This window comes from Rhamphochromis sp. 'chilingali' (genome assembly GCF_963969265.1).
Source record: "Rhamphochromis sp. 'chilingali' genome assembly, chromosome: 12".
NCBI classification, from domain to species: domain Eukaryota; kingdom Metazoa; phylum Chordata; class Actinopteri; order Cichliformes; family Cichlidae; genus Rhamphochromis; species Rhamphochromis sp. 'chilingali'.
Window position 1 is genome coordinate 25398594 of NC_137939.1, and position 19083 is coordinate 25417676.

The 19083-nt window shown below is 40.9% G+C and overlaps 1 protein-coding gene across 3 annotated transcripts in view; it reads left to right on the top strand.

The window, feature by feature from the left end:
* Positions 1-2989: 2989 nt before the first annotated feature.
* LOC308407048 (dedicator of cytokinesis protein 3-like) overlaps positions 2990-19083 on the top strand; it is a 53884-nt gene continuing 37790 nt past the window's right edge. For all 3 annotated transcript variants that reach the window (XM_080898443.1, XM_080898444.1, XM_080898445.1), the window contains exons 1-5: positions 2990-3429; positions 10217-10300; positions 11536-11576; positions 13472-13527; positions 18040-18136. In XM_080898443.1, coding sequence (XP_080754569.1) covers positions 3393-3429; positions 10217-10300; positions 11536-11576; positions 13472-13527; positions 18040-18136 — 315 coding nt within the window. In that variant the 5' untranslated portion in view covers positions 2990-3392. The remainder of the gene's footprint in view (positions 3430-10216; positions 10301-11535; positions 11577-13471; positions 13528-18039; positions 18137-19083) is intronic.

Below are 19083 nucleotides of genomic sequence, written 5' to 3' on the forward strand. Positions count from 1 at the left end.
CTGCCTCTCATTTATACATATGTTACACTAACTTGCTTATTTAATTTACTGATCTTTTTTCTTAGTACATTTGTTTTTCCTGACTTGTCTTTATCCCTCTCATTCCTTCTCACACCGGCTGTGATGCAGTATATACTGTACATGACACGAAATAAGGAAAGCCATTGCAGATCCACTTCAAAGTTATTGTGATTTGGGTTTTAATGTGGGATGGGAAAAAAACTACACCAGATCCATTTATGGCTATGCTGTACATTAGATCCATATGAATAATCACATCTTTATTTATGTGATATCCCTCGTAGTGTTTCTCGATTAGGTGACTTTCCTCAGAGCTCTTCACTGGTGTGCATTCAGAAATTTGCCACTAAACGTTTTCCTGTGGCCTCCCCCACAGCTAATAATAGAACACATTAAAATAGTCACCAGAAACACATTACAATGGATCAAATAAGTATCCTAAAATGTGTGTGCGCCTGCACAGGCACATGCGTTTCCATGTGCTTCCAAGGCAGATTAGTTGTACCGGGGAGCATAAAGTGCATGATTGTGAGGAGTGTAAAGACATACAAATGTGCGTGCATGTGTGTGTTGCTGTGAAAGCAGATGATGGATGAGATGGTAGCACATGCTTCTTATTACCTCCTCTGCTGCCTCTTATTGTCTGCTGGTTTTGGGAGTGCTGAAACAGATAGCAGCTCTCACCGTATCAGTCAGTCCACGTTTGCAGTGGACCCGTGGCTCGTCCTCGCAGTGCTGCTGCATCTGAAGGAGCTACATATTAATGCCTAAATGAAAGAGTAAAACACGGTGTTTAAGCCATTTCTCAGATCTAGCATTACATAAAACGTCCTTTTTTTTAACCATTTGCATGAATTAGTGTCCGTTGAACATGTTTTTTGCTGAGTTTATTTCCTTAAATGTTTATTAGCTGGGATGCATATTTGGCTTACAAAATGCCCCGCACTCCTGCAGCTTTATGTATGTGATTGGAACACCGCCCACAGTGTTCCACTTGAAGTAATAGACAGATGGGAGTCAGTCACAGCATCGCTATGATGGAGAGAAATTACCCTGCTGAATGCTGCCCTCCCTCCCACACTACATCAAACTCACTGGACGCTCAATATTCACCAAATCACTCTATTTTTCTAGTCATGACTGCCTTGTCTATAGGACAAGACAGCTTAATGCACTGAAATGACCACATGTGATTTGAGCAGTGGCTGAGATACTGTACGACAAATTTTATGAGTCGCCGCTGCACATTCATCTGATTTCAAACATCAGTTCTCTGGTTGTGTATTATTTTCCTGCATATATGAGAACATTTCAATCAATGTCGGTCTGCTCGGTGGATGAAAAGCAAATATTTTGAGAAAAAGCATTGATGGAGTTCTAGGATGAATGCATTTACTGGCATTAGGTTGCAGGGATTTTTATACCTCATGAACAAACTCCACGGCCTTGAAGTTTCACAGAAAACTGATGTTCATAGAGTTACTCATTACCCCACACAGCATTTTAAAAGCAGTGAGTCATACTGTGACACCCAGTGTTTCAGCTAAATTCACTGCATCATATACATGTCCCTAAAATCCAAATTAATGGGCTTACAGTCGAGCTGTTTGCTCTAAAAGCTGTTTAAATCTACACGGCTGAGTGTTGATCACATTCATTTGTTAAAGAGCTATGGTTTTGGCAACCTGAAGGAAAATTACTGTGTGGCCTGGGTATTTTATATTATTTGCACACGTACATGCTTTGACTTATTTAAATGTGAGGGTTTTTTAAGCTTTGAGGATATTAATGGGCAAATATATCGTTAATGACTACAGATGGCTGGTCCTCTGTAAGTCTTGTTCTGCCAGAGGCTTCTTCCTGTTAAAAGGGAGTTTTTCATTCCCACTGTCACCAAAGCACATGCTTGCACTTGGAACATTTGATTGTTGTCTTTTTCTCTGTATTGTTGTAGGGTCTTTACTTTGAGGCGACCATTGTTGTGATTTGGTGCTATATAAATAAAACTGAACTGAATTGAACTGGATCACTAGTTTTTTCCCAGCAGCCTGGAAGCTTTGAAACATAATTTGAACATCCAGGTGTGAAAATGAAAATGTAACTGAACACTTAAACTGCTAATATTCAGTCCTGGGAATTTATTTCAACAATGTGTGGACTGGAAAAAGAAGAAAAACACAAACTGCTCTCGAGTGCAGCAGTCTTAAGTCTATGTCCAAAATTAAGTCTCTACTAATGTCCAGTAATCTTTGATTTTATAATCCACGCTTGTGAATAAATAATGGAAAGTCAAATATCAGACCGTGAAAGCCATCCATAAACCAGACAGAGGTGTTGGGATGCAGGTCATTTGGGAAACCCAGCTTGCCAAACCCATCAGTCAAATTCAAAGGATCAAAGTTCCATCTCTCCTTTGTGGGAGCATGACTGCACTATGACAAAGCATCGCGGGTAGTGGGTCCGTTTCTTTGAAATGACTCAACCAGGAGGTACTTCCCCACACGGTCAGGCCTGATGTGCATCACTGGGAGCTTTTCTTTATGCCCAACAGCTCCACTAAAATAAAACATTCACACACACACATACACACACAAAGAGAGGCAGACTGCCAGCCAGTCAGCATGAGCGTCCTAGCAGGAGAAAATGCAGTTTGTGTTTTTGATGGATGAAAGTACCATACAGAGAGAGAGAGAGAGAGAGAGATCGTGCATATATTTGCAAATGCTTGACACATCAGTGTTGACAAAACAAGTCATGTGACGACCGCGAAGATGGCGCAGCTTTGGGTATATTGCAGTTTTCTCAGTATTTTCTTGCACCAACTCGGCAGTTTGGACCGGTGATCAAATATCGCGACCTATTACCTACTAATTATCGAGCGATCCCGCGCGTTCACGCTGGGTAGCTCTCTGTGGACGAGACAGACTTGAGCGGATGAAATCCGAGGAAAGAAGAGAAGCACAAAGAAAATAAATAAATAAGCTTCGAGGAAAACGAATCTCTCAGTTCCAGCTGAAATGCGTCTGCAATAAAAAAAAAAAAGAGAAAAAAATTTCTTTTGTGGAGAACAAAAAACCGCTCACCGCGTGCGCGTGCGTATATGCGTGTGTGCGTTACATTAGGTGGACACAGAGACTGCATCAGGCTAGAGACACACGCCGGGACATAATAGAGCTGAGACATCGAGGCTTTGATGGTCCTTCCTCCCCCCTTCTACACACGAACGTCAGGATACTGATTCCGGTCGAGACATGTAGTCCCATGTATCAGCAACCAGGATAATTTGTAGCCTTGAGCTCTCATTTTTAGCAGCATCATCTCACGATATCGACATAATGTGGCTTGCTCTACCGAAGGGAAAATAACCAAATATGTGGATACCTACTGAAGAGGAGAAAATCGGAGTTGGTGAGTCGACAACACCTTTTTAATGCTAATTAACGATGCTTGGTTTCTAGTTTTGTTGTCTGTTTTTTTTTTAAACTTGACTTTATTCATTCAGCCTCTCGATGACAGTTTTTACAAGAGAAAACACCCAAATTTTGTTCTTCGAAATCCCGCATTGGCTATGCAGCCTGATTTCCCCCCCATACTATTAAGCCCATTACATCAAATGAAAAACACAGACTTATAATGGCTGATATACACGCACAGTGCCTGCATAGAGAGGGGAAATTGCGTGGGATGATACAGCCTACAACCAGCCACCTTAAAGATGCCATCACGGTCTTTACACAACCGCAGGCGGCCCGTTAAATGCGCTCCCAGTCTTTAGTTTGGTGGTTTTATTCACACATATATAAAAATGCGTCAATGTAGCGGTTTAGCCTTTTCTTCTTCCGAGCGCGTGTAATGGGGGGAGGGCGCAATTTGTTTTGAAACCACGAGGGGGCATCGTGACTGCGTCCCTCCAACAGGTGTAGGCTGGAGTGAAGCTGAAGTCTACCTGTAGACAAAAAAACAAACAAACAAACAAAAAAACCCACAACCCCCCCAAAAACAATAAAACTGACGTGCTTGGTGCCGCAGCAGCAGGGACTGCAAAGTACCACTCTTTACATTTTCTGTGTGTGTGTGTGTGTGTGTGTGCGCGTGTACTTTGAGCAGCATCCTGGGCTCATGACAACATTTTATGGAGAACAAAAGCGAGCTGTACACGATTTAATAACCAGTGGATGCAAAAAAATGCCGTCACAAGATCCCGGAAGGTGTTTATAAATTGACTGTTGAGTCCCGAAGTGACTATGGCGAGAATACACTACAGAGGGTTTTCATTAGGGGAATGAGTCATGTCCAGATGCTCTGCTGCTTCTTATACTTGTAGGGCTACTCGTACTGAGTCGCACATGATACCCCCCCCCCCCCCCCCCCCCCCCTTCATACACACGCCCACACATATACACTTTTTTTGGAGGCATTGCGTTGGTCATGATGGTTTCAGAAAGACCGCAGGCGGAGAACCCCAAGCGGCAGCCCTACCATAACATCACCACTTCCAGCTGCTGCATCTAATCGTCCCCGTGTTCTTCCATCCTTCCGTCCATCGCAGAAATCACTGCAGTACTTTTCCAAGCGCAAACATCTAGGGGTGGGGGGTGTTTTAACAGGGGAGGAGAAGGTAGTTTTGTGTTGGTGGTGGGGGGGGGTGGGGGGGTGGAAGCAACAGTTCGGCGCAGCCAACGCGCCAGTCAGTGCGGAGTGACCTGGCGCTGTCCGTGGTGCTGGAATCTGGAGATGACGCTGTCCACGGTGCTGAAATGCGGGGAAGCAGAGCCACCGTGTACCTACTCGGTACACACTGTACCTTGTGAAAGCTGAACACATCGCTCCGGTGAATATCCCCCCTCTGCCTCAGACAACATGCTGGCTCGCGAGGTTCAGTATTTCTCCGGCATCACTGCAGATGAAGCCCACGCTGCTGAACTGTTGCGATAAATGGTAATACAGCCCCAAAAGCCTGCTATCAGTCCCTCTCCTGCCTCATCTGTGGTGTTAGTGGCACCATTTTGCATTTTCCCCCTATCTTCTTGCCTTATTATGTCACTGCGTGTAATATTTTCTCATATTACCCAAATTACCATGCGCAGATATGAAACAGAGATGTGGTCCGTCAGCAGCCAACCGGGCCTTTCTTTTTTCTGTTATCTTCACAGGCTCCATTTAAAAGGAGGCAGCTGAAGACCCCTCATGAAACGTTAATGGCTTTCTTACAATCCTGGCCTCCGCATTGTTTGGTTTTTGTTTGTGTTTATGTCGGAAATTTTTGTTTCTATATCTGCTAGTGCTGTTTACCCTAACTTTAAAATGGCCAGTGTAGTTTATCCTAATGCACAGTTACGTTTATAATAATTTGCCTTGTTTTTCAGATAGGAATTAGTTCTCAGTTTGTCAAAAGTAGCTAAAAATACAAGCCATTATGCTAAAACATTGTGATATAACATAACTCTGAGGATGCCAGGAGTTAAAAATAACACAATAACATAATATTGAAATGATTACTGTTAAATCACAAGCCTAAAATTAGTTTTCTTGAAATCTTTTCTTCCTACAAGCTGAAAATGTTCCTTTTTCTTGTGCACAAATGAGTCACTGATGGATTTTTCTCATATAGGCAGCAATATTCCTTTACATTTTAATTGGAAAGAGCTCAGACTGCAAGTCAGTACCTGCCCACATGAGAAATGAATCAGATGTCTTCATCTGTGGCTACATGGATGTGGCTCAGATGCAAAGCACCAAATAATCAAGCAGTCAAGGCCGTCGTCTGAAACAGACAAGTTTAGGATAAAATGTTTTCATGACAGAATAAAAGACAGAGATAATGTTCAGCTGACAGTGGGATTACAGACATCCGCCCAAAGTAGCATTTCTCCAGTTTCATCCATCCTTCCTATATCTGCAGTGGAAAGTTTAGCAAGCTCGTTTCATCACGGCCACAGGATCAGCTTATCATTATTACGTTTCCTGTCTTGTCGCTTTGCTAACTTGTCACTAGCAATAAAACAATAAAAATAGGTAGTGTTAATGGTGTGACAGTCGTGTACACAGGAATTTAAAAGTTACACACACTCCTGCAGTTGGGTGGCATGGCTAGATTTCTGGGACACTAATTTGGAAGCAGATATAGTGAAATGCTCCTCTGCCTCTGTGGCAGAAATCGCTTGGTTGGCAAGACTTCGGTGCAGTAACGTGTCTCAGCAAGTGAGTGTGCATTCAAGTCGTGCTGAACTCCATGACTCAGTGGGCGAAGCCCAAAGACCATTGTGTAATTTTTAACTTACCAGAGATCTGGGACAGGACTATTCAATCCAGGAAAGCAGGACTTCCATAGTGTGCATACGTTCTACCTGTTATGGCTCACTGGAACTAAAAGGCAAAAGGAAACACATGTAAATAAGTTCACGCCATCACTGCAGCATAGATGAGCATAGTGTCCTCTTTGATAAAGCATTTCTCACTACAGTGGTGCCATTAGCACTCAGTTGTTTGAAAATACAGCAGACAATTTATAATCCATAACAGTGTTTACTGTTGTACTGGCAGGTTTTTGATGGCATTACCACCTTCTCTGCAGAATATTTCTCCCCTGCGGGCCATCATGCAGTTAGGCACTGTATGTGTCTATCACTACTTCTCAAGCAAGGCCATATGGCTCTGTTTAAAATGTCACTCTATTACATATAGCAGTGAAACATTTTTCAGCACATGACAGCAACAGTCAGTGTTTACACTGGAAGCAATACAAACATCTCCTTCGTCTGTTGTACAAAGGGAGAATTGATTTTATTTCAGAGATAGACATGTCTCAGGAGTAACAGGAAAGAGAAGGGTAGACAAGGAAAACAGGTCAAAGATGAGACTTAAACAAACACACAATAGACTGATGCTAAACAAGCGTGTAGAGTAAAATATTTTTATGGACGGAGTGCATATCCTGTCATCTCAGCTAGTAATGTCACTGATAGCAGATAAACTCAAAATGTGACTTACTGTTTTTTAACGCAAATGGACAAGCAAACAGCATCACCGAGAAACGAATAAATTCTAAACACAGCATCCATATTTCTGGAATGTGCCAATTTCACATAAAAATATCTGTTGATATTTAACTTTTAATCATTGTTTCTACTGTTTCTATTGCATTGTTTCACAGCACGTTTTTCTTTCATGTTTAATGGTCTGTTAATGTTTAGTCATTTTTATCATAATTCTCGGTTTTCTACACAACTAGTAGAAATGGATTTGGGTATTTTAACCTCCCTGAAGTTTCAGACTCAGTGGAAAATTGTTCATTTAATTCAGTGTATTACAATGAATTTAAAACAGCAAGAGTTAAATACGTTTGCTTTAAAAGAGTCTATCCTTTCTTTTAATCTGGATTTACACCTCTTCATTAGTATTGGTGTTTGCTTAGCTGATCCAAATCTGATACGTGACAAACGCTTTGACTTCGGCAAAGTGTTTGTGGTGCTACAATTCTCTCTTTTAACACTGTGGAGATGTGGATGGGTTGGAAGTTTGGGGTTCTCAATTGCCACATTTATCTGCAATCATTGCTTGAAAGACACTTTTACACTTGGTCAGAGGGCCCGGTGGCGCCAGTGTCCGGCAGCCTCGCCTCTGTCAGTGCGCCCCAGGGCAGCTGTGGCTACAATGTAGCTTGCCGTCACCAGTGTGTGAATGTGTGTGTGAATGGGTGAATGACTGAATGTAGTGTAAAGCGCTTTGGGGTCCTTAGGGACTGAGCAAAGCGCTATACAAATGCAGGCCATTTACCATTTACCATTTCATCACTACAGGATTGAGTCAAGGGGGACTTTGGTGTTCACTCATGCAGTCAGCTTACTATTTCAAAAACCACGCTGAGTCTGTTCCCACATTTTCTGATTATATTAGCCTTTTTCCTACACACCATTGGTGACAGCACTGCTGGTGAAAAGAAGTGAGTTAGAAAGTAATGGCCCGACAGAGGAAAAGTGTGAGCGAGTCTCACGATTCTCACGATGGCGTGATTCACATTCTCCAATTTGAGTCTACTCCCCCTCGGTGATTCTCTGTAGTAGGTGACCAGTGTGATGCTTGACGGCTATAACGCTGGAACGTTTCGCATAAGATAATCCAAGGATTGTGCCTCTTTTGTCACATGTGAGGTGTTTATGATGAAGGCTGAGTGCTGTCATAGAAACCCAACTGCAGCTTGTCTGCATTCTCTGTGCCAACACAGAATACTGAACTCTTAAAAGCTTTGAGTTTGTATTTTCGCCTGTTGATGCAATACAGTAAGCATGTACGTTTGTCTGTGCGGTTCTCTTTCTAACTTAGATTGAATTCATTATTCTGGAAAATTGCTGCGCTTACACTTTCTGAAAGAATGATAAAGCCATGAGCTCATTTTCACTCATTTGCTGCTGATTATAAATTATTTATGAAAATCCTTTTTGTGCTTTCACTCAGCTCTGAAAGTCACAACCTAGAAGCTAGACTCCCAAAGCTAAACTTTCAGAAAGATGTGTTTAATAGCTGACAAATAAATGAAACCAGGTGGCTCTTATGGAAGAATCGACGTGTATTTATATCATACATGGAACAATGTAGGTGAGAGGACAGCAGGAGTCTCCTGCTGTGCTCAATCCCCATAATTCCTTCCAATGATTTACTGGTTACACAATAGCAGCCCTCAGATGCCATGTGGATCATGAATTCAACTAAATAGAGGGACAGTCTGGGCTGGTATACTGTTGCGGAGTGGAAAATGTTTGCTTTTTGCCAACATTTTCTACTCCCTGTCCCGTCATTCCTTCCAACATCCTACGTTCAACATGTCGAAGTCTGAAGCTGAATTTTGTTGGTTATGTTTTGAAGATATGCTAATGCTCCGCAGCTCTTAGGCACAATGAAACAAGTGTGTGTCTGTGTGTTTACACAGCTTGGAGGTTTTGTGAGGGAGGACTTTGAAAATATGAGCCTGCGTTCTGTGCCCAACTCTGTCTAACATGACAATCTCATCTTGTTCTGACGTGGCCTCCGCTGAAGAGTTTTCAGATGCTGTGAGTGCAGGTTTTGCAATTCAAATGAAATCGAGTCCATTAAAGAATAGGACTCTGAAATAGGAAATACTTAGCCCTGACCGGAGGCAGAACGGAAAAGGTGACAAGGATGCTCTTTGAGTCTGCCCATCTCTCTTCCTAATACATCTGAACTCTAGTGCAATGCAGCATCCATAAGCTTGCCATTTTAAAATGCCCTGATCCTGCAGCAGTTACAGTGAAGAAAGCCCTCCAGTTTGTGATGATCTGTTGCCATAGTTACCCCAGCACAGGAACTGAGCGCTCGCTATCCTCAAACAGGCAACGGAGCTGAGCTCAGGCTCCTCCTTCCCTTCCTCCCCCTCACTGGTTCCCCTGGCTAGTTCATTAGCATAATGATTCACGCCAAACTCTCCTTGAAGGGCCACCATTTGTAGGTTTTTAAAATCATCAGCGGAGTGCCGTCATTATTAAACAAGTTTGTCTTTACTGGGGCTTGTATACTGTTTGTTCCGTGGCTCATGTTGCCGAGCTGCAGTGCTGCAGAGACAAAATCCAGCTCCAGAGCTGATGCAATTTTTAAGGCCTTCACTGTGGCTTCTTCTCCCCAAAGAATAATCATGTCATCAGCGTTTGAGTCAGTGGCTGTTACTGAAGCTGGTACAGCAAAAAAAAAAGCAGGTGGCATGAAAGATTTCTGCTAATAAGAACTTGTGATAAATCACCGTTTAGCAGTATTACTTAGCAGTTTGTGTGGGCTCTATTTTTGGGATAGTTCAATTAACTTAACATAAGAAAAAATCAGGTCGCTTAAGAATTAATTGCTTATTAAAATGACTACCCACTTCAGGGTGGGAGCTTGTTTACAGTTCGCTAAGCTGTGCTTCCTGTGTGACACTGTGTTTAGATGTTTGCATTAAACAGCTTATTAAAGCGATGCATTGACTGCCCCGATACAAACCCAAAACACATGCCGTGTGAAGACATGACAGTGAAGAGGGATGTTCCCTGCTCAATCAGAGGCCACAAAGATGAAAGCAAGCATAGATCTTAAATCTGTGATGTGACTTTTGTTAACAGCAGTTACATTAAAAAGTGCTGTATGGCTAAATGCTTTTTCATGACTTGATATCTAATCATTTGATTCGTTTTTTTTTCCTTCTGCACAGTAATCTGCAACTTCCGGTCACCAATATGCCAGGCGTTGGTCCTGGAGATTGGGGAAACTGTACAGATCCTGGAAAAGAGTGAAGGTAAAATCAGCCCGGTCTCTTATGTCAACACTGAATGTATAATGGAGCTTATTCCTTTTCAGTTATCTAAACTAGTTTATTATTACGTGCTTTTATTGGGTTTGCTGTTTACTTTTTAGAATGAGTAATGTCACTACTTTTTGGGCCAAATAAACAAAAAACAAAGCACTATCTGATGGTAAGAAAGAAAACAACATTATACTGCCAAAATAAATTTAAAAGAAGATGCTAACTGTCTAAAGGTTGTGAAGCACACTTTACTTTGTCTTTTTATAAAGAGTTGTTTGGTTCCAGACGGATTTCCTGTCTCCCTGAACAATTGTTCTTTTCAAATTAAAAACAGTAAAAATAATAACTCTGAGGCTTATCTTTTAGAGACTGTAGTGACATAGATAACAGGAATTTGACTCATACCATTGATGCGGTTTTAACCCTTAGTCTGGTTAATTGGGTGATTAACCAGATATGGTAGCTTGATTTTCCACAAAACAGTGAAAAAAATTTGCAAAACAGTACAAAAAGCTTCTTATAATACCTTCCAAAAACTCTGGTGCTGACAGTTTGAATTTACAGCTATTTCAGTTAGTGCCCTATAAAGGCTTAAATGATAAAAAAGAGTTAGCACCCTGTGTAAATCTTAAAAACACTAGTACATTTGAACAGACTGACTTGCAAACCATTAACTACGATAACATCAAATGTAAAAACTGTATCATAGCCAGATTATTTCTATTACTAGTAACAGATTCTGTGACTCTGAAGAAATCTCTTTACATTAAAATGAAAAAGGCTGAAAACCAATATTCAGTGACTCCAAATCTGTCATTGGAAAACATTCAATACACCGTGAAAACCAATAAACTGTCTCAGTTTGTAAACTGGCATGTTAGCTTTTAAATGATTCACAAATCTCTGCATTTTGTTCTTATTTACATTAAACACCTTATTACCATTTTTTGAAAGACGGTTGTATAACTGATATTGTTTGAGTCTACAAAGCATATAATGCTGAACTAGCCTGATAGTTTAGATATTATTGTCATAGATTTGTTTATTTCATGTAATTACATTGACTATTTAGTATCCAGACCATGAGTTAAAACATTTCACTTTGAAACTCTTCAAACCAATGGAGACACAGCAGAATGGAGACTTGAAAGATTAACATTTTATTATATTATTGTTATTTTTTGTGAGGGTGAACCTTTCTCATGTGAATTCCCCTCTTTCTTTAGGCTGGTACAGAGGGTTCTCTACCAAGAAGCCTTCTATCAAGGTAATTAGAGCATCTTTAATCACTTTTAATAGTGTGATAATTTCCATACCTTCACTATTCTGCATTGAAATTAGGTCAGCATAAGGCATTGTAAGACTCATATTTTTATTTGCATGCAAAGGCAAAAAGACACTGTTAGCAGTCGATGTGTTATATCTCTGCAAGTGTGGGCTCCTTTAATAATTCAGCACTTTTCAAAGACTGCAGACTAGTAAAGTTAAGATTATAGCAGACAAATCAAGTGTCATGAACACGTTTATAAAAATGGCTGCCCTGCAATAGAATGTGAGCTCCACACGAAGCTTTTATCAAAGCCTTAATCGTTTTTTTGTGAATGATAATGCGATATGAGAGATGTGCACCACCAGAAATAACCGTGTCTAGACAACAAAGACCTTAATGGCTGATGAACTTATCGAATATGGCTTTGATTTGACAAAAATAGAAGATTCCTGACCTGTATTTTCCAGAGGTGCTTTTAAAAAGACACATTTTAACCAAGATGTTCTGACTTTATGGTGCAGATATATGACAGCTTTAATGTTTTATTCACAAATAAAGAATATATGATGATGAGAAAAGAAAAAGTGCAATATAGATATGTTCTATGCATATGCTGTGCTGTAGTAAAATATGTACCGCTTCTGGCTTCCATGAGCAGAATTCTGTGGACGATTCAAATTGTTTTTTCCTTTCAACCAGCAGATGGTGCAGTTATTAACTTCATTTTACCAAAACAAGCTATTTAAAAAATCCTAATAACTTCAGTTTAATTCTAATCCATATCACAGATAGTTTACACGGGAGAAGTGCAAATAGAAAGAAAGTTCAGCTGAAAGGCGAGACGGAGAGGCCAAATCTAAAAGTCTTAGTTCTCTGTTGAGAGTCTGTTCATGCGGCGTCATTATTAAGATAAATCCTCTGCTATCTGCTCAGTGGGAAGAGGCTGTAGATGCACCACAGTTAGCGCCATCACAGCTAAGAGAGATCAATAGCTGCACTAATTCAATACTACATGGTTAACATATATCTGCCTCCCATAGAGTATGGAAGTGTTCAGCAAGCATCATTGCTCACCACAGCACAGCAGTGTGGAAACTCATTGTGCTAACAGCAGATATCTAAATGTTGCCTAAATGTTGCATGTTCATAATAAAAGCAATGCCATCAGAAGCAAAATACCAAATCTGCTGTTAGAAAGATAAAAGCTGAGGGTAATTTTTGCAATTCATTGTGTCTCAGTTTGCTTAAAAATGAAGTGTCAGAAGCTTAAGTAATATGCAGTGTTGCTGGAGTGTTTTAAAGAAAACACAAATGCTGTCCAGTCCTGGTAAATGTAGGTGTTAGTGGCTACATGCTGTCCTTCTCTACTCTCATCAGCTATTTACAGTTCTTACTAACACCCCTCCATTTTGTTATGTACTCCGCTGCCCACGTTTATTCGCCCCCATACTCTCTCCGAGCTGAGAGAATTACTTGTGCTCACTCTGGCCAATTCTTCACATCTGGTAGATTAGAATAAGAAATATGAACTGCAAGGGTGGCAGCCAGCACCACTCAGTCTCTCGTGCCCTTCTGCCGCTAAGCCAACACACAATAGGTATCCTGCACTTTGCTCTGCCTCCTGTCTCTGCACCTTTTTACAGGAATTCTAAACACACAGCAGAAAATGTAAAAATACATGTAAAGCAATTATTACACTTCTCTCAGCATATAATGTTTTGCCAGCAACAAAATGAATTAAAAAATGTCCAGTTGCTGCAGCTAACACGGTTTAGGATAGACTACCTAATAACACAAACATAACACAATAGGTTTGGTCACATGGTGCTGGAGAATTAGACATGTAATCCTGTCACACCCAATAACATCGTTGCTCTGTCCTCCATCCACAGGGTATTTTCCCAGTCAGCTATGTCCACTTGAAGAAATCTACAGTGACAAACAGAGGGTAAGCTGTATGATTGAGTGTTTTTATTCAAGCATGTGCAGCATCCTAAATAGAGCACAGAATGTCAGTCTCAAATCTGATTTTCAAACTGCACCACAGGGTGTCCACTCTAGCTGATAGCATTCTTGTCCCAAAATAGGAACTCATCAGGACGACTTTCCCTTGCAAATGAAACAGAATGAAGCATTATAACTGATATCAGAAACATAACTTTACTTTATGTAAAGGCCGTAAATATCTCAGCTGGAGACATTTCTCTGAGATTTTGATCCATGTTGACATGATAGCGTCACGCACTTAATGGAGATTTTTCAGCTGCACACCCATGATGTGCATCTCCTGTTTCACCACCTCTCTGCTTGATTGAGGTTTGGTGACTGTGGAGGTCATTTGAGTACAGTGAACTCAATGTCAGTTTAAGAAAATGGTTGTAGATTATCTGAACTTGACATGACACGTTATCCTGCTGGATCAGCCATCAGAAGATGGCTGCACTATGGGTGTGGAAGGCAAAAAGGTAACAAAGTATCTCAGGTGTTATGTGACATTTAAACGTTACTCAGCTTGGTACTGAGGTGTACCAAGAGAATATACCCATGACCATAACGCCCCCAACAACAACCTGAGTTGTTGATACAAGGTACAACATGCTTTCACATATTTAGGTGATCTGAACATCACAGCAGAAATAATTCAACAGACCAGGCAACAGTTTTCCAATGATGTCCAATTTTGGTGCGCCTGTGCGAATTGCAGCTTCAGTTTCCTGTTCCTAGCTGACAGGAGTGGCACCCGATGTGGTGTTCTTCTTCTGCTGTAACCTATTTGCTTCAACGTGTGATGTGTTGTGCATTCGAGAGATGCTCTTCTGCTTTGGTTGTAACACAAGTGATTATGTGAGTTACTGTTGCCTTCCTATCAGCTCCAAGCAGTCTGGTCATTCGCCTCTGACCTCTGGCATCCACCAGGCATTTTCTCCCAGAAAACTGCCATATTTTATCTTTTTCAGATCATTCTCTGTAAACCTCAGAGATGGGTGTTTGGGAAAGTTGCAGTAGATCAGCACTTTCTGGAATACTCAGAGCGGCCTGTCTAGCACCAACAGCCATGTCACGTGGAAAGCCACTTAAATCCCCTTTTCCCCATTCTTCATCTTGACCATGTCTATATGTCTAAATGCATTATGTTGATACCATTGGCTTAACAAGGAGTTAATACAGGCATAACACAAGTGAGCGTATTTTCCTGATCAACTCTTTAGAAAAGCAGACATGTTTGTGACAAAAGTAGAACTGATGTGGTTGTCTTAAGTACTTTTTATGCATTTTTTTCACAGCCAGCAGAGGTTAGAAATAAAGCAATGCCACATATTTCCCAAATCAAAGTTTAGCAACATTTCACTGAGTGTACATCAATAGTAGTGCAGTGTTTTGCACATTTTCCCTGAGCTGTTAAATAAATGTGATCAAATCACACCCAAACAGTCCTGTTAAGCAAGATTAGCGGAGCTAAATTATACATCTTGTAATAGCACAGGCCCTCGAGGCCCTCGAGCCCCTCAAGACACGAATGCTGTAAACCATTTTAAGATACCCAGACCACAGCTATATTGTTAGCAACAGCTGCAGTTGCAAAAAAGTTCCCTACTTTGTAATTAGGATGCATACATATCAAACTATAACAGCATAACTATTTTTTCCCTTTGCTGTTTGCTTGTCTTTGCACGTGATCTTGAATCCCTGCACAATTTTCACTGTAAGAGTCCAATTGAGAGTCCAATTTAGTCTTTTTATTAACAGCGGGTGGCTTTAAGGAGTTGATCTGCTAGTAAATAAAACTAATTATGTTTTTTGGACTGTTTTGTGGCATAATTGGATTTATAGAGTTTTCTCCATCAGTAAGAGATAAAGTGTATTGTTTTGGAAACAATCACTATGATAATTATGGTGCTTTTTACTCTCATTCAGCCTAATTTGGAGCATTTCTAAAGGTATGCATAGCGTGTCAGAGACTGACAGATTTATATTGGCAAGCCCTTCTGCCAGCGTCAATCCCAATAGCTTCACTAAAATTAGGGTGAAGGAACACCTTTTGCATAAAAGAAACATGTCATCATGTGTAAATGACTTTTTTATGTTTAAGTTGACACAGTTAAAGTAAAATCCTTTGCAGTACTGAGAATTTCATTTAGAAGGGCGTGTGCTGCTCGAAATACACTGCCAATGATGTTATGTACAACTTCAGCAGCAGTGATCCATCACCATCAAAATCAGGCCTTTATTGAGACATACTGCTGGATGACAAGAGGGTGATATGTTTGTTTTTACTGGTCAGATCTATTGGCGCTGATAGAGTTGATGGAGCTTTCTTTCTCTCATTACACAGCCAGTGTGATACTGATTAATCAACTGATCAATGTCAGTGGATGCAGATCCCTCCCTCCTTTGCCATCTAATTTTGCTTCACCACTGATTAGTGACAATGCCATCGTCTGGAGAATTACCACCTGACAGCTGCTGACATGCACGCACACACACACACACACACACACACACACACACACACACACACACACACACACACACACACACACACACACACACACACACACACACACTGTACACTGCAGTCCTCTACATGCATCTGGTAACAATAGCCGGCCATGGGTGTGCGGGGCCAGAACGGAACAGAGAAAAACAGGCAGAAGAGCTCTGTAGCTCAGTGTGAATCAGGAGTTTGCTCTTATATCACCATCCTCCATTTGAGTTACCACATAGCAGGAAAACTCTCATTTTCACCGAAACAATTAAAAGTACAGGCTTCAAAATTGACATTATTATACTTCCTCGCTCCAGGAGCTGCAGTTTGGGAAATCTGCTTTGCTGTCTCATGGAGTTAATGAGCTGACACACCTACTGCATCTGTGTAGTTCTCCCAAAGCATCCCCACCACAGACAATCACCCCCACTCACTGTGCAACGAATGGAGATGCCTGCGTTGTTCTAAAATGTTATACAGTATAAAAGTTGGAAGCCAGAGCTTCACAAGCATCTAACCTTTGCTTTAATATTTCCCCATGAATGTGGTCACACAAGAAGGATGAGTGTTATGGTTTTTATTGGCTAGCTCCACCCTGTTTCCTAACTGCATTCAGAGAATAATTACATAATTCCTCATTGAAACAGTTATATTGATGTGTAATTGTGACTTCACCCATTTCTTAGCTAATCTGGAGACAGCTGGGAGTGGGAAATACCATTAAATTAAGTTTCAGTGTGATACCAACACCAGGATCTCCAGTATTCATACTGATATTATAATTTAAATCTGATAGTGTACAATAGAAATAGTGTATGTTCTTTGATGTGACCTACTTCAGAATATGTTTTAGATAACACCAAAGAATTTATTAAAAGAGAGGCATTTCTTTTTATTGTTCTCTATTAATCATTTATCATATGTACAGTCATGGTAAAACAAAGTGAACCCTCTTTCAACTCTAAGATTTTACATATCAGAACATAATAAAAATCACGTGGTCCTTGGCGGGTCTTACAATAAATATAATCTGAGATGAGCTAGAAAAACATGACATCTTATATTGTGTTATTATTTATTCCAACAAAAAATTGAGTCAAAATCCATAAAGAGCATGTCAAAACTAAGTACTCCCTTACTGGTAGGTTAAGTAGCAGCTAGGTGCAGCTACTCAAATGCATTTTATTCACTAATCATCAGCAAATGTGTAAAAGCAGAAGTTTTTGCAGTTTTATGGTTTGGGGCATTCAGGTGTGTATTAACACAGTGCCAAGGAGGAAAGGTATCAGCAATGATCTTAAAGAAGTAACCGTTGCTACTCATCAGTGTGGGCAGGGTTATAAGGCCATTTCCAAGCAATACAGAGTCCATCATGGTACAGTGAGGAATAAGAAAGCATTCATGAAAGCTGCTCATTGTCTCAGGAGTGAAAGTCCAAGCAAATTCACCCTAGTGTCAGACCATATTTAAGTATGGCTTGCTTAGAAGGGTTTCCAGGAGAAAGTCTCTTCTCTCTAAAAAGGACATGGCAGCACGGCTTATGTTTGCAAAGCTGCATCTTAGCAAACCACAAGACTTCTGGAAGAATGTCATTTGGACAGACGAGACCAAAGTGGAGATGTTTGGCCATTACGCACCGGATTTGCCACAAAATCTGAGTATGTTGCAGTCGTTGAGTTGACCACGAACTCCTCTGTATACCAAAGTATTTTAGAGTCTAGGGCTCATGCAGCAGGACAATGATCCCAAGCACAGCAGCAAACCTACAAAAGAACAGCTGAAAAAGAAAACTATATGTTGAAAACACAGTTTCATGCTAAATACAACATTTTCATTATGCAGCTTTTCTAAAATAAAGAGGCAAATGCTGCAATTTTAAGACGAGTCTTCATATTGTGTAGTATGAATATTTTTTTGTACCAGTTGTATTGATGCTTCAGGGATTGATTTGAAATTCATGTTTTTTCGCTGTAGGCTGTGCGAGACGGTGGTACCCCTCGAGGACCCTATTATCACAGAGACCACCTCCACACTGCAGGAATGGGGCGTTTTGTGGAAGCAGCTCTATGTGGTCAGTAGCGGTATATTACAGTACATCTTGCTTATATCAAAACAAACCACCAAGCAATAAATGTGCGTGTGGACCTGAGATTACTAAGATTTCCAAGGGATTTGACAAAACAGCTTTCGCAAAGAAAATGCATCCACCGTTGCTTCATTTGCATTCCCCTAAGTGGTTTGATGGAATCATGTTTTCTTTCCTGCTCACAATTCAACACCTGGTAAAATAAGGTTTTGCCGACAGAAGTAGTGATTCGCTAGAAATATAGTCCTGCGACATCTCCTTAAGATATTTCTCCACTCCATGTCGTTCTGACTGTCACCCTGTATTTTCATGTACTATCTATGTAGAACAGACATGGTGGTTGGACACAGATAATGGCCTACAGACCTGTCGTATGCAATTTCATGCTGTGTCATTCTGCCATTTATTGATCTTGGCCTGCCTTTCTTAAGATCCACCACCTTCACTCAGCCTTTACTTTGCCGGGCAAAAAGTGATTACTGGAAACCTAAAGCATCCTTAATCCTGCTAAGTGTCGAGGGGGCAGGCAGAAGTGGTTGGTAGGGTTTTGAGTTCGGGAGCTGAGCGGCTATGTTGCAGAACAGGCAACGAGTTTTTACATAACCTCTCACTGAGGACTGCTCATGCTCTGAGCAACTAAGCAGCCTCCGGCATTGGAGTGGTGATGTAACTTCCTCTGAAGCTCGACTAATATGAAGCCCTGATTTAACAGTGCTGGTTTTGGTGCTCACCCCCCTGTAGGATGCGGCATTGGCTAGATGTTGATACATTTCACCTTATTGTTGCCAATTAGAATTCATGGTATTACTTCCGGGAGCAATGGCCTAAGCATAGCTGTGTATCCATTATAATGCACGTAAATAGCAGTCTGAAAGGGCTCATCAACCCTGACAAAAATCTTTGTTTTCAGCAGCTACCAGCCTTTGAAAGCA